Below are 13,203 nucleotides of genomic sequence, written 5' to 3'. Positions count from 1 at the left end.
CTCTGCCGCGCATCGCCATCCCGCCCCAGCCCGGAGGGAGGGGCCGCTCCGTGGTCACGTGACTGCAGTGGGGCTATATAAGGGGCGCGCAAGCACGCGTCCTGCCTTTCCGCTCGTGGCACGGGAACAGGTATGGTTACGTAGCTCTGTGTGTTGCCGGCGGCGGGCGTGTGGGGTTATTCCGCTCAGCCCCGCTCCGGCGCGTTCGGTGGGGGGTGTGGAGGCTCTGCGGGTCGTTGTTGGTTCGCGATGGAAGCTGGAGGAGGAAGATGGAGACGGATTGTGGCGGCGGGGCCCGGCGCGCCCGTTAGGCCTCGGCTCACTGTGAAGGCGGGAGCGGCTGCGTGGGAGCGCCCTTCGCTGCCGCCGCTTTGCTTTGTGCGGCGAGAGCAGCTCGGAAAAGCTCAGAGCGAAGCGCACGGGGAAAATAGACGGTGCAGACACGAGCACCGGCTGGTTGCGCTCTGCAGCTCTACTTAAAGATTTCCGGGAGGTGGTAGGGCTCACTGTTGCCTGCTCGGATGTGAACGAGTGGTTCTAGTGACGTTGGGGAGGGAGAACCCTTTCTGGGGAGGCTTTCAAATGTGTATTGTAAGTGAGGAGGTACCCCTGCTCCTTTATTCGGGTTGTAGGCTGAGCTCTAGAAGGCCTCGAACCTCCTGTGCTGTTGGAAGAGTATCAGAGCTCCCTTGGCATTCCATGTGCCCGCACATGATGAAAACTATGTTGGTAGGGACATCTGAGAGGCTGATGAGTACCAACATATCTGAGCTGGACGTGGAACCGGGGAGGGAGGCAGGCAGGCAGATGGAGTGGCTGAGGCACCACGTGTTCAGTGCTCCTGGTGCTGCTGGATCCACCCGCTGGCTGCAGTCAGTTGGAACAGTTCAGTGATTCTGACCTGTTCCTGGTAAGCAATACGGGCAAGTAGTTATGTGGGTGGGTTTGTCTCCAAGTTGGTGTCCTTTCAGTAAGGGGAAGCTTTGCAGCGAGACTCAGGGTGTTGCTTTGAGTTGCCCTTCCTCCTTTTTTTTAAGGGAATGTGTGACGATAATATCCTCAGACTTAATAGAAAAGCTGACGCATGCTCTTTTGTTCTCAGTGTAGGATGAACCGGTTACACTCTTCTCTCTCCTGCGGCTTCAAAATAGGTGAGTGCTGTTTTTTGGAATATAGAGCTTAAATTAAAAAATAATATGTACTGTGTGGGTGCACTTAGAGCAACTAGCCTGGATTTCTCTTCTATCTCAGGAAGAAATTGCAGGACCTGTGTAAAGCAATTCTGATGTCTCTTAAGCAATTTTCATTCTACTGCTGGGAAAAGCCACATGTTCCTTTGCTGGAAATTGAATTTCAGGCTCCTGGTTCTAGAAAATTAGTTCAGCTTCTAACCAGACCAAGAGTACACTAGATGTGTGTCTGTTCATTACTGATATTTCACCATCCACACCAACAGATTGGGGAAAACATGCTCGATGCATGTTTCTAAAAAGGACCTGTAATGATCAGGATTTATCACTAAACTGGAGAGCCTGTGATGTTTTCAGTATTAGAGTAGTGGACAGAAGTGATTTCTGAAAACTCTGTGCTGAGGCTTTTTCCATGCTTACTGTCACTGCAGTGACAGCTGGAGATGCTCCCTAGTTCTGCAGGCGTTTGATGATGTCCTGTCTGACTTTCAGGCCTGCTGCTGAATATGAAGACTTGATGCTACTTCACAAGGTAAAACTTATTGGGGAAAAAAAAATCAAACATTTAAGGGCTCACTGTTTAGGTCTTATTTTTATTGTAATGACCTCAGTAGGCAGACTTTATTCCCTAAGTTAATCCTCTGGTGCCACAATGATGACTGTATAGTTTGCTACTCTTGACCAAGGAAATGATGAGAGCTCAAACCACCATAATTTCTATCTGAGGCACAGCAGCTTAAAATTCACCTTGATTAAAATATTTTGGCCTTGAATTTACTTTCATAAGCTTTTTTTCTTCCAGGATTTGAATAATGCACTCATGGAAGAAACATCACCTGGTAAGAAGCTTTGTGCAGTCTGTGTTTGGGTTTGTTCTGTGTAGCTGCTGAGTCACTGCAGTGAAAAGGGTGGGATGCATAAAATGGGATGGCAGTGCTTTGGGATTCATTGCCCCTGATGCACAGAAATGGGTACTTGTTAGTATTTCAAGCACTAATTTCAAATTACTATTTTATATACTTACTATATTTATATAATTTATATAAATATATAAATAATATATAAATAAAATTTATATAATTACTATATTTATATACAAATATACTAGAAAAGTACTATTTCAAAGTACAGAGATTTTACATGTTTCATTTTGAGAATTTGAGCTTTTCAAAGTCCTTGCTAGATGACTGCTTGATACTATTACTCCAAAGCAGATACAGTGATGACAACATAGTTCAGCAGATTGTCTCATGATGAGCCATGTTCTGTCTTTCGCTCCTATCTGATGTATCTTGCTGTTGTATGTGGCTCCTTGCTAGGGAGTCTAGACTTGACTAAGAAGGCGGAGGGAATCTGATTTTCTTTTGTTGCAGGCACTGGGAAAAGCCACGAGATGAATGTGCAAGGTAAATATTGCATTAACTGCAGTTGCACAAACTAGCTTTCTGTTCCTGACCCGTCAGAAGGCTGTGTGTGATGACAACATAGTTCAGCAGATGACTTGTGATGATCACTCTACTGGTCTTTCGCTCCTATCTGATGCAGCCTCTTGTGCCTGGGGTAATTCTGGCAGACAGCTCACATGGGAAGCTTGGGTGAAACACTGTATTCACCATGTTGTTGCTTTACAGTCTGCCCAGCCTGGAGATGGAAGAGTGCCTGTGCCCAGCAGAGCTGATTTACCTTTTCTGATGTTGGTGAACATGCTGCTGTTATAACTGAAGGTAATTAAACATATTTTAGAAGGCTGTGTTTGACTGTGCTGCTTTTGTGGACTAGGTCAGTTACAGTGCTACATTTAGGCTTGCATTTGGAAAATGCAGAACCATATTGCTTCTGGAAAATTTGCAGCAAAGACACGTGCCCTAAATATGTCTTACGATCCTGTATACTTCCCAGTAAAGTAGAAACTTTGTGAAGTGTTAAGATTCTAGAATGTTCCTGCTGAGACTAAATGCCTTGAGCAGTAAATGCAGCAGTGCTAATTTAGTATCTGAAATGCTTTTTCTGGTTTAGGCCAACTTGAATGTTTGCATGGAGTTGAGGTTACTGCAGGTTTTTTTCTCTGCTTTTTGCAATTCTAGCAATTGAGGAGTAAGATCCCAAAGATGCTGAGGAGAGCTGGGGGGTAGATTTGGGCTCCCCTGTGAAGGATGGGAATGTTGCAGTCTGCTGTAAATGATGTTGAATCAGGTCTCTGATCCCAGTGAGGATAAAACTTGACTAAACACTGATACAGTATTTGACTGAGGTGGTTGTTCTTGAGCTAAAGATTTTTGTCGGATCACATCTAATGGCAGCTTTTCCTTTGCAGGCTTTGAAAGTGCTTCTCATCAAGACGTAAGTACTTGTTTTTAACTTTGAGTGTTAGCATAACAAGTGTAGAATGTGCCTGTGAAATGAAATACTCAACTGAGGGCGGGGAAAGAGGGCAGCATTGGCTGCTAATTGCATTTCAGCCAGTGCAGAGGGATGTGTAAAAGAAGAGCTGGATAAAGGCCCATCCTACATGGGCTGGCTTTGTTAATCTGCATGTGTGCTTGTGAAATTGTTGATAGCACAGCACATCTGGGTCCATCCTGTTCCCAAAGCAGCCATAGCCCAGAGCAGATAGCTGTCCAGTGACTGGATGTGTAGGCTGCCTGTGTGATGAGACATAAATACCCTGACTTCAATCATGGAGGTCTGCAATTAGCTCTATCTGACTTCAGGCATCTGACTAGATTTCATTCTTCTGTGTTTGTTTTTGTGCTCTCCTGACTACTTTTTCTTCTAGTACTGTTGTGGAACTGTGAAGTGGTGCAGTTGGTTGTGCTGCAGGCAGAAGTGAGTAGCCAGTGAATTTCTATTACTGGTCATGACTGTGTGCGTGTGATGGGGAAGATGCTAGATGTTAGCCTCTAATTGTGCTGCCATCTTGTAGCTGCAGGATTATTCTTAACCTCCTGCAGTAGATAATTTTATAGCAGCCAGCAGGCTTCACCTACCAAGGTACTGGGAATTGAATTTCGTATTTGAGGCTCCAATTATTTCAGTGCTCTGTAAAGAATGTAATTGCACAGACAGGCTAGGCATGTCTTACAGGGTTATAATGATGTTGTCAAATGTCTGACCTGAAACTACTAATGTAGACTTCTCTTCACTGAAAAACCCTGTGTCTGGCAGTAGCCCTAGGTGTGCTGGTAATAGATCATTAATAACTTGCAATGGGAGGGAATTCTGTGTAGCAATGAATATAAAGGGGAGCTACTTTTCTTTGAGGCTTTTACAGAAGTTGCTCTCTGGGGGGGGGGGGGGGGGGGAGTATAGGAAAAGTGCTACCTATTTTTGAACATTAATTTAGGATCTTTCCTAGAGAAGAATGCTTTGGAGGTAGCTGCTGCTTTTTTCTGGGATGGAGTTGGTGGAATGTGAATGCTTCTGTGCTGCCAGATAAATGGCAGATGTTCGTCTGCTGATTGCATTTGTGAGCACCAGTAGCTTCAATTCATGTGTGGAATCACCAAAGACAGGTGGTGATAATTTTTCCAGAAGGAAAAAGAAGTTTCTGGATGTCTTGTGGTTGTAATGCAGCACTAGCATTGTACTAAGAACTTACATCCTTGTGTTTATCTTAGATGTGAGAACGGAAGAACTGCCCAAGATTTTGTGCCAGATACTTGGTTGGTAAGCTCTTTGCTTCTCAGTTGCCATGAAATATTTTAATGAGATGTGTTGACCAGTTGAAATATGTAAGTGCTTCTGTTGGAAAGAACGCCTAAGCCTAGCAGTGCAGAGCTTGCATCAGTGACTGCTGCTGATAGAAAACAGTACAGTTACTGTTCAACTGTTTGTTGGGTAACTCATGCAGTGGGTTTTTGCAAGGATTATTACTGAATAATGTAATAAGTTACTGTCTCTGTGGCAAAATGAGTTTTTACTTCATGTGAATGAGGCAAAGTGTGAAATACTGAGTGTCCACTAAGGGAAAACAACAGTAACAACTTCAAGCTTCTCTAAGCGTGTACTGTTCATGATGATTAGTTCTAAGCAATGGGAATCTCTCCGAAAGAGACTGAGGAGGACCTTTGATCTGAAACAGTACACAGATTTCAGTCTTTCTTGAAACACTGCCAAGCAGAGTGTTAATAAAAAAAAATCATTGTTACAGAGTGAAGCTGAAGGGGAGCATGTGAGAAATAACACCAACTTTGAGGTAAGTTTAAACTAGAGTATATTTTGGAGGTTATGAGGTCCACTAATCTCTGGGATGTTGTCGTAAGGGTGGTGGTGCATGAAAGTCGATTTGTGTGTATTTTGTTGCGAGTCTTGCAATCCCTGCTGATGGGAGAATAAAATTGTGTGCATGGAGCAACAGTGAGCTGCAGTTCTCAATTTGAGTTAGGAACTTTCCCAGCAAATCTGGTAGCCTGATAATTCTTAAACTGTAGTCACTGGTAAACTTCATGTCTTCTGTTTCTATGAAGAAAAGGCTTGGCCACAGTGGCTCAAAAAACATTTTTTATTGCTTGGTGTCTTCACACAGTAAAAATCATAAAAGCTGAATCAGTGGGGACTACTTAAGCCAATATGTTGACAGTTTAATACAGCAGAATGCACAGCAGCAGGCATACAACTCCTGGCTCAACACCTACCTACCTGAACCTGGCTGTTCTGTGAACTGACACTAATACTGCTGCACACTTGAAATGGAATAAAAATACTCTTTAGCTGGCAAAAACTTCATAGTAGAATAATAGTAATCTTGCTTATGTTGGAGGTACACAAATTTAGGATTGAGTTGGTTGCTGTAGCACTTTGTTCCAGTGGTTTTATGGGGCTTATATTGTAGGTATCAGCTCATTCCAACAAAATGACTCTCAGTTAAAGTACCATTAAGCAAGTGTAGCCAACTTTTTCTGATTCCTCTGGTGTTAGTGATTCTGTATTTCCAGTTCATTTAGGATTATAAGATTTTTAATATTACATTAGGTGTTACAAATTGAAGTTGCCAGTTGACAGCTGAAATCCAGCCTTTGTATAGGTTAAAATTAGTTTGATATTTTATAAACACACATATAGTGATATCTTACTCTGAAACAATTTCTCTCTTCCTCAGGAAAGGACTGCTCTGCCACCTCACTGCGTAAGATAACACAGATTAATTCTCTCTTCTGGGAGTGTTGGTAACCACTGATGAAACTTGATTCTGCCAGATGAATTTCTGTGATATTACCATTTCCGTTCCATTCTTTCTGAGGTTACACAGCTGCTGAGAGGATCTCTTGGCAGGTGTGTCACTGCATGCTAAGTGTGTTTTCCTGCTTTAGGTGAGGATGCAACTTTGGAACTGTATGAGCAAACAGGTGAGTGTAGCTATTAATAAAACTTAGTTGCTGGAACAGATGATGATGATTAAAACCTTAGCTTGAACTCTCTCACTGAACAGAGATGAAAACCTAAGGTCTGAGTTGTTCCAGTAAGCTTGTTGTACTGGTTTGGTGCCTTGTAACAGTTCTTACGCCTTACTTAATAGGTGGAAGATCCCAGGATAATGGATTGCACTTACATGAGCGGCATTCAAACAAGACTTTGTGATGTTAACATCGCCTCATACACTGACTGGAGCCAATAAAATCTCATAAACTCTACCTGTTGTTGTGAACTGCTTTGTGTTTTGATTGCTTGCTATGAAGTAGCTCTAGTGTGTTTGATAAAAGCTACAATACTTGGTTTAGTGCAGGGAGCCAGTTAAAAGAAATGCTAGTCCTGCAAGTGCTCTCTGCTGTAGAGTGTAGCTAATATGAGTGTTAAGGCAGAGTGGAGTTGACCTGAGCAATACCTAGGTTTGGGTGAAGTTGAAAAGAAAAACAGCAGAACAGATTTTTCACAGAACCACCCCAGGGCTTGGATTCTATTAACTCTTTTCTGCTGGATGAAGTCTGGTCTGGTCAGTGGCATTGGGACGGGGTATGACTGTCCATCCTCTGTGAGGAAGAAAAATGGTAGCAGAGGTGGGAGACTTGGATAATCCAGTCCTCTTTTAAAGGTAGAAATGTTTGTATGGTACTAGAGCCTGTTAAGGCATATCGGTTATCAAAACTCATTAATGCCATTATTTTCTGGAAAAACTAATGTTCTTCCCCCATCTTTTTGTGATGAAAAAGGAAACTTGCTGCTCTTAACATTTGAGCTATTGTACAGCACTTTGAACAAGAAGAAAAACTAGATAACTCTTACAGGAATATTTTCTGATGCTTCCCAGAATTTTTGATTAAGAGGAACAAGATTGAGTTCCATCTCCCTCCCACTCCAGCTGGTGTGAACTACTTGAGTTTTTAGCCAGAGTAACTTCATCATAGATAAAATCAGTTAGAGATGTTCCTGTGTTTGCATACAAGTATCTTCTGCAGTAAAGCAAAAGCCATTAATAGGGTCTGTTTCCCTTCAGAGTTGATTAGTAGCCTCCTAGTATTCTCTGACTCTGGATTATTTCCTAAAATACCACACTTCATTGTGCCTGTTAAAGAGCTTGAAGGGACTGTCATAGCCTGCTGTGTAAAAGAAATCTTCATGGAATGGTTGGCCTCTGTTCCTTAAGAGTTTAGCCAAGGCTTCAGCTTCTTCAGCGTATTTATCTGGTGAGGCAAATCCACCGAAGGACCTGGTGGAAGTAAAAAGGAAAGGTTTTTTCATTCTGTTGGGAGTTCAGGCCAAAATGCAACTGTTCTCTGCTTTTTTTTTTCCCAGAAGTGCTGGGATGGGGAGCATCAGTATTTGAGCAATTCTCATACAATTTGTATTTAGAACTACCTGTCAGTGTACAGGCACATGCTATAGCGGAACTCCAGGCTCCTGGTTAGCATGGTATATTCACTGTACAGTTACAAAGTTGATAGAATAGTGCAGCTCTTAGTTTGTCAGCTACACCCGTGCTGCTTACCTGACAAAGATGGCGGCTGCCTTCCGCTCCTCGACAAACACATCGGAGTCAGTGGGCTGTGGTGGGGAGTCCTGATGTTCAAATGGCACGAAGAAGGAGATCTTGAAGTCTGCACAGCCAGACTTTACCAGACATGTCACTGGCACAGTCATATCAATCTTGATTTCTAAAGAAGGATGAAAGATCCGTAGTAAGCTGCAAGCAAAAATGGTGAATGCAAGTGTAAAGACTGCTGCAGGCTTAGCCTAAAATCAGGTGCTAAGGTGGCCTCGGTGTTGCAGCTGAAAAAATCTGTTTTTTATGTTGCCCTGCATGATTCTGCTTCTATCTGCAGAGCAATTCTGTACTGACAGTCATTGCCTGGGATGCAAATCCATCCTGATGTGGTTCTTTGAGCTGAAGTTTCGCATTTGAAAGTGGGAGTTCAAAACCAGTGTGTCCTACCTTTCTCATTCTTCCCCTGGATGTAGTGGAAGAGTTTCCAGAAGCCCTGGCGCATTGCTTCCTTCTGGGTCTCTCCCTTAATGACTGTGCTGACCCACTTGGCTGTCTCATACTGGCGCAGTTCGGAGTCCTTTGCCTGAGAGGCAGCAGAAGTTACAGTGACCACAAGCAGAATACTGAAGATGACACAAAAGGGTAGCTATTCTTCCCAAATCAGCATTAAAGCACTGTGATCAGAAAACCCCAGGCAGCCTCATAGCCGCAGGCACACCCCGAAATCAAACTTTGTCTTCTTCATTACAAAACTACACTGTTCTGCCTTAGAACAAGTTGCTTAGAATTTACAAGTGTCCCTCTTCCCACTTTGCTGTTAGGCATGAGCAGTGTTCATAGCAACGTTTCTTCATTGCTCATCAAAGAATCCCAAATCCACCTTAGCTCTGCAGCACCTTGGCTGTAGAGAATCTTCTCCCAGGCCTTTAGCACTTACCATGGTCTCTATTGAGCTCCACCTAGGGGACTGCAGATCCAGGGACAGAAACGTTTGCTTGAAGGATTTGATCATCTTGCCAGATCTGAAAAGGAGACACAGTTTGTTGGCCTCTCCAGTCAATGCGGCATAGATGGGATGTGAGAAAACAGTAAGGCTTTTCTGCTTAATTTCAACAGGTTTTCCTCATCCTTTGGTTTCTAACCGGTAAGTAACACCTTTCAGCTCCAATATGAAGCAAAAAACTGTGAGGTTTGAAGTTCTAGCTTGAAATGTTAAGAGCCTTGGCTTATAATTTTTGTCATTACTCAATAGATGACACTACATAACCCATATCCAGACAAAGTCTGCCTTTATATGTTACAGTATCCCTAGCATGCATTTCATGTTGCAGAAGCAGCATGTCATTAAGCCACCATGAGTGCTGATAATGAGGTCACAGTGGGCCATCTTCTCAAAGCACAACTCAATTTTGTGTGATTTGGGCATTAGAACAAGCTTTGAGGTTATTTTGCATTTCTTTGCTTACAGCTGCCCTCACAAGAAGCTGTTGCCCCGTGACTGCTTTTTTTTTTCCTCATAGACTTACAGCATTCAAGGTGGATGAATGTAATTAATAGCATCTCCCACCTGACTGCTCTGAGTGACAAGGTGAAAGCGTGCCACCTCATATTACCAACAAAGACAGTGTCCATGTTTTGTTACTGACTGATAGCGGTATCTAACATGAGTGGTGCACCATGTGCAATCCATGACAAATATATTTTAAAAGTCTTGAGTTACGCTGCCTTTAACACAGTGGTTTGTGAACATCAGGCCACGACTATGTATGTAAAACCAAGACTGCTTTCTGTTTGCTTTCAGTGGCCTGGTAGCCATGAATATGGTGTATATTACACTTGCAGCCCACAGGCTGCTAGAGACTAGAGTTGAATACTATTGATACCCCTGTACGCCTTGCTTTGATTCCCCTGTACATCTTGCTTGTGAGGTGGCTAAAAGGAATTTTCTATTTGGGATTTATAAGGGTGAGAAGCTTTAAAAACCCACCCCAAACTGCTGGCAGTGCTTTCATTTACAATCCTTAAAGTATACAGACACGCATGCTGAAAAGCGCTATCTAGCAGCTGCTGTAGAGTTGTAGTACAGCAGTGAGTACGAGAGTGATGTAACACGGACCTGATGGCAGCAGTTAAAAGCAGGCACTGTCCCTTTCCATGTCCCAGCCTTAACATACAGCATAACTGCCCAGTCAGCACTTAGACCACAAGGCACTGTTCCACTCTAGTACGATTTCTGTCCGTAGTACTTACAAATCAAAAATAACAAGGAAGCAGGAATCCATTTGCTTTATTAGAAGCAAATGTGAACAATCTATACTGAAACTTAATACGTGGATATGTTTTATCCTTTGCCATCTCAAAGACAAAGCTGAAAAAACTTGGTTGGCACTTCCCTTTATTTCTCTTTGTCACACTTTGATAGGAAACAATTCATGTGCTGCTGGTACCCTAGCAGAGAAATAAATGTTCCTCCATTTCCATAGCTGCACTAGCTAGTCTGATTCTGTAATTGCCAGTCCTGACACGTTTTCAGAGCTGCTGCTCACAGCACTTTGTAACTTTGCAACCAAAACCATCATGACTGCATGCAAGAAATACTTTTGGATTATGTACATAAAACAGCTCTTTTTGGGGAAGAGAGAGGAAAACGAGTCTTCCAAATATAGAGTTGAATTCATTCTTAGACCTGCAGTAAAGCTTAGCTTTGGATTTTCTATTGTATTAATATATCTCTAACCCAAGAAGTCGTTTCCTGTTGCTGTTAACACAAAGGCTGAAAGGACAGAAAGCACAGCAGGCATCGCCACAGCTTACGCTGATGCAGTGAGTAAACGTAGCAAGAATAAGCCATTCTATGGAGCTGTTAGTTGCATTTAAGAGCGGAGAAAGTGGATGTACTTACATTTTGGTGAATAGGCTGTCCTAGCTATCGGAGGCTGCGCGCACCCACGAGGTGCTACGAGTTGGTGTTTATTTTAGTTCGATCAGACTCCGCCCATGCCTCAGCCCCGCTGCAGGGGATGCTGTTAGGAAAACCGGAGCTCTGGGTCTCATTGGAGATCTTCCACACAAAAGGCCGAAAGCTCCACCTCCTGCCCACCAGGCAGCACTGGGTCCGATGTGTGATCTGGCTCCATAAGCAGTTTCACACCCTTGTGTAACTTCCACCGCTTCTATGGCACCGTGCCTACTTAGGGCTGGCTCAGCAATAGGTTTCGCGCTCCCAGGAGAAAGAACTGTACAAAAAAATAATGTCACACCCCTCCAACTCAGGTCAGAAGGTGATGTTAGAGAATGAGAGCTTTTCCTTTTTAACCCTGGTGTGAAATGGTGGGTACAAATCTGGCTGTAAACAGCTAAGACCATCCTCACAAGATTTCTGCTGACGTGTTATGAAAAGCACAGTGTTCTCTGATAGCCGGCTGTTTTGAATGGCATTTGGGGGCAGGTCAGCCCCCTTAGCTCTTGGATATGTGCACAAAGGGGTTATACAGAGCTATTGTGAAATTCTATTGTGTTTATAGTACACAAAGTGAAGCTGGACTCTCCATTTAACCAGCTGCAGTTCTCGACATATTTAGATGCCAGCACAATAGGGCAAATTAAACTTCACCATTTGATTTCTAAGAACACCTCTCATGTTTCCCACACTTCACGCAGATTTCTTGCAGCTCGATTCACCCAAGCTCTCTGAGACATTTGAAATCAATAGCTGGGAATGACTTCTAATAGAAAACATGCTGCCTGCAGAGATCTATACCAGGGTGCTGGCTGATACACTTATATTCTAAAAGGTTCAATTAAAAAAAAAAAAAGTATATGCAAGTAGCACTTGCAAACCTTGATCTAATGCCATGAAAATAGGGTTGTGTAAAGAGGAATTTACTAGTTGAGCCGGTTAGAACATGCTAGGGCCTGAAACAGGTTCTCTGCAGGTTTAACTCTTCCTGTGGAGTAAACTGTTCCACCTGTTTTCTGCTTGGATCAAACAGGAAAATCATCACCAAGGTGTTTTGGGGACAGAGAAGCTGTTATTTTCTGGAGTTTGCATTGGAGCTGCACTTGCTTCTGTAAGGTTAGCTGTTAAATTATTCTGTCACCCTAAATTTCCTGTGAAGTGTATGCTGATAATTACTTTCTCCAGAGCAGAGAAGGCCATGGAAGGACTACATCCTGCCACACTACTTTGGTCCATCTCAACCGTTAGCCCTGCTCACATGCATGGAGGAGTATTGCCTTGAAATGGAGGGCGACTAAAATGTAGATAAACACAGGCCCACTGAATTCTTGTTTTGTTTCTGAAGCAGAGAACAAATCCCCAGTCAGTATGTATGTGCCCAGCTGATGTTTCTGTCCCCAACAAAGAGCTAACTGTTCCCAGTGGAGTAGCCTGAGGTTTGAGAACAATCATCAGTGTTCCCCCAAGAGGTTGTTTTTCAACCCTCTCTTGTTCCTCATGGATGCATTGTGAAGACATGCCAACAGTTGTGAAGGGCAGCAGGGCAGCCATGAGGACATGCATTCAGTACATAACTATATATGTGCCTGTATCATAAATAACTGGGGGAAGGGGCAGGATGACAGCTGGCACATGGTTTTATCTCCAGGGTAACACCTGAGCACGCTGATCTGTAGCCATTGTCTGCTACACAAAAAAATAACGGTAGAAAGCTGTTTTAGCACCTTGAGGTCCTGGTAGTTTGCAGAATATACAGGCAGGGATGTTCGTCTGTACTGCTGGTGTGTCTGTCTATCTCTACTACATGGGGAAAGCAAGCCATATCATAATAGAAGCTTACATAAGTATGCTTTCATAAACATCAACCTCTCCTTGTACACTATACTTCTAATGCAAACATAGATAAAAGACTTGTTGCTCACAGAAGAGCTCTAAAATATATTAATTAAGCAGACAATATTCAGTATCTCATCTGTATGTATGTATGTGTGGGACTTGGCTGGTGTTCTGTACAATAGCTAACAAAGCAATATTTTTCTGTATTGTAAGCTCAAGAGGCAGTAATGAGAGTAAAAGCTTGCAGGCTATAGCTTGCTGTTTGTAGCTGGAACTTGACTGTTCTCGTAAGATACTTG

General features: G+C 43.1%; 1 protein-coding gene, 1 long non-coding RNA gene and 7 other non-coding genes across 13 annotated transcripts; 8 read left to right on the top strand and 1 right to left on the bottom strand.

Moving 5' to 3' along the window:
• The first annotated feature begins 77 nt into the window (after nucleotides 1-77).
• LOC122181366 lies at nucleotides 78-6,820 on the top strand. 5 transcript variants are annotated; one of them, XR_006179405.1, is made up of 13 exons: nucleotides 91-130; nucleotides 1,103-1,151; nucleotides 1,683-1,722; nucleotides 1,993-2,029; nucleotides 2,564-2,596; nucleotides 2,822-2,914; nucleotides 3,505-3,530; nucleotides 3,967-4,016; nucleotides 4,808-4,856; nucleotides 5,341-5,385; nucleotides 6,289-6,315; nucleotides 6,500-6,535; nucleotides 6,706-6,820. It is a non-coding gene; the product is annotated as an uncharacterized LOC122181366 (long non-coding RNA). The 5 variants fall into 5 exon arrangements; XR_006179404.1 differs by having other exon boundaries at nucleotides 78-130; nucleotides 1,108-1,151; nucleotides 6,289-6,535; XR_006179403.1 differs by having other exon boundaries at nucleotides 6,289-6,535.
• Nucleotides 700-779, top strand: LOC122181640. Its single transcript, XR_006179522.1, has one exon. It is a non-coding gene; the product is annotated as a small nucleolar RNA SNORD74 (small nucleolar RNA).
• Nucleotides 1,530-1,596, top strand: LOC122181645. The gene has a single exon (XR_006179527.1). It is a non-coding gene; the product is annotated as a small nucleolar RNA SNORD75 (small nucleolar RNA).
• On the top strand, nucleotides 2,402-2,484 carry LOC122181641. The gene has a single exon (XR_006179523.1). It is a non-coding gene; the product is annotated as a small nucleolar RNA snR60/Z15/Z230/Z193/J17 (small nucleolar RNA).
• Nucleotides 2,655-2,738, top strand: LOC122181642. Its single transcript, XR_006179524.1, has one exon. It is a non-coding gene; the product is annotated as a small nucleolar RNA snR60/Z15/Z230/Z193/J17 (small nucleolar RNA).
• LOC122181644 lies at nucleotides 4,277-4,340 on the top strand. Its single transcript, XR_006179526.1, has one exon. It is a non-coding gene; the product is annotated as a small nucleolar RNA SNORD78 (small nucleolar RNA).
• On the top strand, nucleotides 5,195-5,273 carry LOC122181646. Its single transcript, XR_006179528.1, has one exon. It is a non-coding gene; the product is annotated as a small nucleolar RNA SNORD79 (small nucleolar RNA).
• On the bottom strand, nucleotides 5,678-11,161 carry LOC122181365 (heme-binding protein 2-like). The gene is made up of 5 exons (XM_042873818.1): nucleotides 11,012-11,161; nucleotides 9,047-9,131; nucleotides 8,557-8,692; nucleotides 8,113-8,278; nucleotides 5,678-7,833 (listed from the first exon to the last, which is right to left on the bottom strand). Exons 2-5 carry the CDS (start codon nucleotides 9,119-9,121, stop codon nucleotides 7,659-7,661), a joined length of 552 nt encoding a protein of 183 aa, XP_042729752.1. The 5' UTR covers nucleotides 9,122-9,131; nucleotides 11,012-11,161; the 3' UTR covers nucleotides 5,678-7,658.
• On the top strand, nucleotides 6,358-6,432 carry LOC122181649. Its single transcript, XR_006179531.1, has one exon. It is a non-coding gene; the product is annotated as a small nucleolar RNA SNORD47 (small nucleolar RNA).
• Nucleotides 11,162-13,203: the final 2,042 nt, after the last annotated feature.

This window comes from Lagopus leucura, unplaced genomic scaffold (genome assembly GCF_019238085.1).
Source record: "Lagopus leucura isolate 7727_CA_CO unplaced genomic scaffold, USGS_WTPT01 Super-Scaffold_100009, whole genome shotgun sequence".
Lineage (NCBI taxonomy): Eukaryota > Metazoa > Chordata > Aves > Galliformes > Phasianidae > Lagopus > Lagopus leucura.
The sequence above is the reverse complement of the archived record's forward strand: the minus strand, read 5'-3'. Positions and strand labels throughout refer to the sequence as shown.